The following is a 2,510-nucleotide window of genomic DNA, read 5'->3' on the forward strand; positions in this document are numbered from 1 at the left end:
TAAACTCGGCCTCCTTTAGTTTCTGCACATCTATTCTTGTGGCATGCTGCTTTTGCTTCCCCAATACCCTCTTCTTCTGCTTTATCGGCTTGGCTCCAGGGAGAATATTCAATTTGTGGGTCATCACCTCAGGACTAATGCCCGGCATGTCTAAAGGCTTCCAGGCGAAGTTTGAGGCATGTCCTTTGATTAGGGCCATTGCAGCTTCCTTCTGATCTTTTTCAAGGTCTGAATTGATGCTGAAGACCTTGTCACTTTCTTCCTTGGACAAGGGAAAGGTCTCCAGCTTATCTACAGGTTCAGTCCAGGCTTCTTTCTTTTCATCTCAGACCTCCATGACTTCAGGGTTTACCTCTTCTGCCTAGGCACTTGGCTCTGCCACTGTAGCTAGGTATATAGCTCTGGCCTCCTCCTACCTCCCCCGAACTACCCCCACCCCTGCTTTCGTCGAGAATTTCATGGTCAGATATCGAATGCTAGTCACTGCTTCAAAGTCATATAGCATCGGCCTTCCCAAGATGGCATTGTAATTTAAGGATAGCTTCACCATGAGGAACACCGCGTAGTGAGTTCAGGATAGAGGTGGTTCTCTCAGGGTAAGGGCCACTTTTACTTTCCCTTCTATGGCTACCAGGGTCCCTTCTATTCCTTTCATTGGAGCTTGATCTCTGACCAGCTACTCCTCGGGTATGTTCATCTACTGAAAGACCCGGTAGGCAGTAGGTTCACCTTACTGCCATCGTCTATTAGGACCTTTCAAATCCTAAAGTTATGGATGACGGCTTCTATGACCAATGCATCGTCATGAGGCATTTGTATTCCCTCGGCATCTTCCTGAGAAAAAGAAATGGTCACTGGGGAATGCTTCACAATTTGCATTATTTCGGTGCTGCTTCCTTCTCCGTTTCTATTCCTTTTTTTTCCTCTCCTGCCCTTTCAACCTCTAGTTCCCCTACAATCATGTTGATCGTTCCACTGGAGCCATCATTCACTGGTCTCCTTATCTGTCTTCGGGGCCTCTCCCCTTATGTGTTCTGTTGTGGTCTCTAGGTTTTCAGTTTTTTCACAAAGTTCCTGAGTTACCCTCTCTTAATGAGCCTCTCTATCTCATTTATTAACTGATAATAGTCATTTGTATCATGCCCATGAGTCCGATGGTACTGACAGTACTTATCCGGGTCCTTCCAGCTTACTTATGCCTTTATCGGCTTGGGCCACTATATGAAGTCGTTATCTTGGACTGCCATGAGCACTTCAGCTCTGGACGCATTCAGGAGAGCGATTACTTCGGGAAGCCGGGGTTGATAGGGTCTCTGCTCTTTTCTCTCCCACCAATGTCGGTTCAGCGTTTCCACTCCCCGATCCTGCTTTCTTTCCTGCCTCTTTGGTCGCTTATCTTCTCCAGTTTTTCCTCTGTCTATAGCTTCCTTGGCAAACTTGCTAGTGGTTAAGGTGTCGTCTTGCCTTATATATTTTTCTGCTCTCTTCATCAATTCTGCCAAGGTGGTGGGTGGCTTTTTGCACAATGATCCGAAAAACTCTAAGGCGGTGGTACCCTTCTGCATGGATTCCACCACTCTGGCTTCATCAAGCTCAAGGATTTGTAGAGCCTCCGAGTTAAACCTGGCCACATACTCCCTCAGCGACTCGATCCTCCTCTGCCGAACTGTTTCTAGGTAACTTGTTTTCCTCTCGGCTGGGATCCCGGCTATGAACCTACTGATAAATACGTTGGCCAAGTCTAGAAAACTTTTAATGCTCCCTCCTTCTAGGCTATTAAACCATGCTTGGATTGGCCCTGTAAGAGTGGTGGGAAAAACTTTGCACATCAGAGCATCTGAGTGGGTCTGCAACTCCATGAATGTCTTATAGTTCAAGATATGCTCCCTAGGGTTCCCCGTGCCGTCATATGCAGCCACTGTTGGCATCATGAATTTTTTTGGGATAGTTTTCTACTGTACCCTTCTCACGAACGGGGATGAAGTCGGCAGCAGGGGGCTACTGCTGTCTCGTGCCTCCAGTTTTATCAACAGTTGCTCCTTCAGCCTGTAACAGCCCGGACGTGATCCCCGGCACTGTTACCGCTCACGGCCCAGGGCTATCCCTCGCCTGGCCCTCTCGCCACCTCGGGCTTTCCACTGGCGTCGTGAGCAGCTCTTAACATCCCTTCACCCTCACGGGTTCCAGGCAGGATTTGTCCCTCGGGGGAGCCATTACGGCCCGCCCTAGCCCGAGTGGATTTGGCCCAATTCCTTCCTTTGGAAATTAGGTCGCCTCCCCCACTGCTCGAACCCTTGACCTCCCACTTTAAGGGAATAGTCTGGTGAGAGTGAGTACCAATTGTTCCAATTTCTGTAACGCCCCGGAAATCCGGACCGCTACCGGTGCTAGGATCCGGGTCGACTTAAGGCCGCCGGGACCCGTAGCAAGCCTAACATATAACCTGTAAACCTGTATAATCCCATACATGATCAACAACATGCATAAAAATTTAAAACTTTTCTTCATAC

General features: G+C 48.6%; 1 protein-coding gene across 1 annotated transcript; it reads right to left on the bottom strand.

Moving 5' to 3' along the window:
* Positions 1-1,217: 1,217 nt before the first annotated feature.
* On the bottom strand, positions 1,218-1,928 carry LOC110612571. The gene has a single exon (XM_021753347.1). The coding sequence runs from the start codon at positions 1,926-1,928 to the stop codon at positions 1,218-1,220; it is 711 nt and encodes a 236-aa protein (XP_021609039.1).
* Between the last annotated feature and the right edge of the window lie 582 nt (positions 1,929-2,510).

The sequence above is a fragment of the Manihot esculenta genome, chromosome 4 (assembly GCF_001659605.2).
Source record: "Manihot esculenta cultivar AM560-2 chromosome 4, M.esculenta_v8, whole genome shotgun sequence".
In the NCBI taxonomy this organism is placed as follows: domain Eukaryota; kingdom Viridiplantae; phylum Streptophyta; class Magnoliopsida; order Malpighiales; family Euphorbiaceae; genus Manihot; species Manihot esculenta.

What these genes read in the sequence shown, in the direction of transcription:
- LOC110612571 (XM_021753347.1), bottom strand. Translation starts at nt 1,928, where the DNA reads ATGCCAACAGTGGCTGCATATGACGGCACGGGGAACCCTAGGGAGCAT.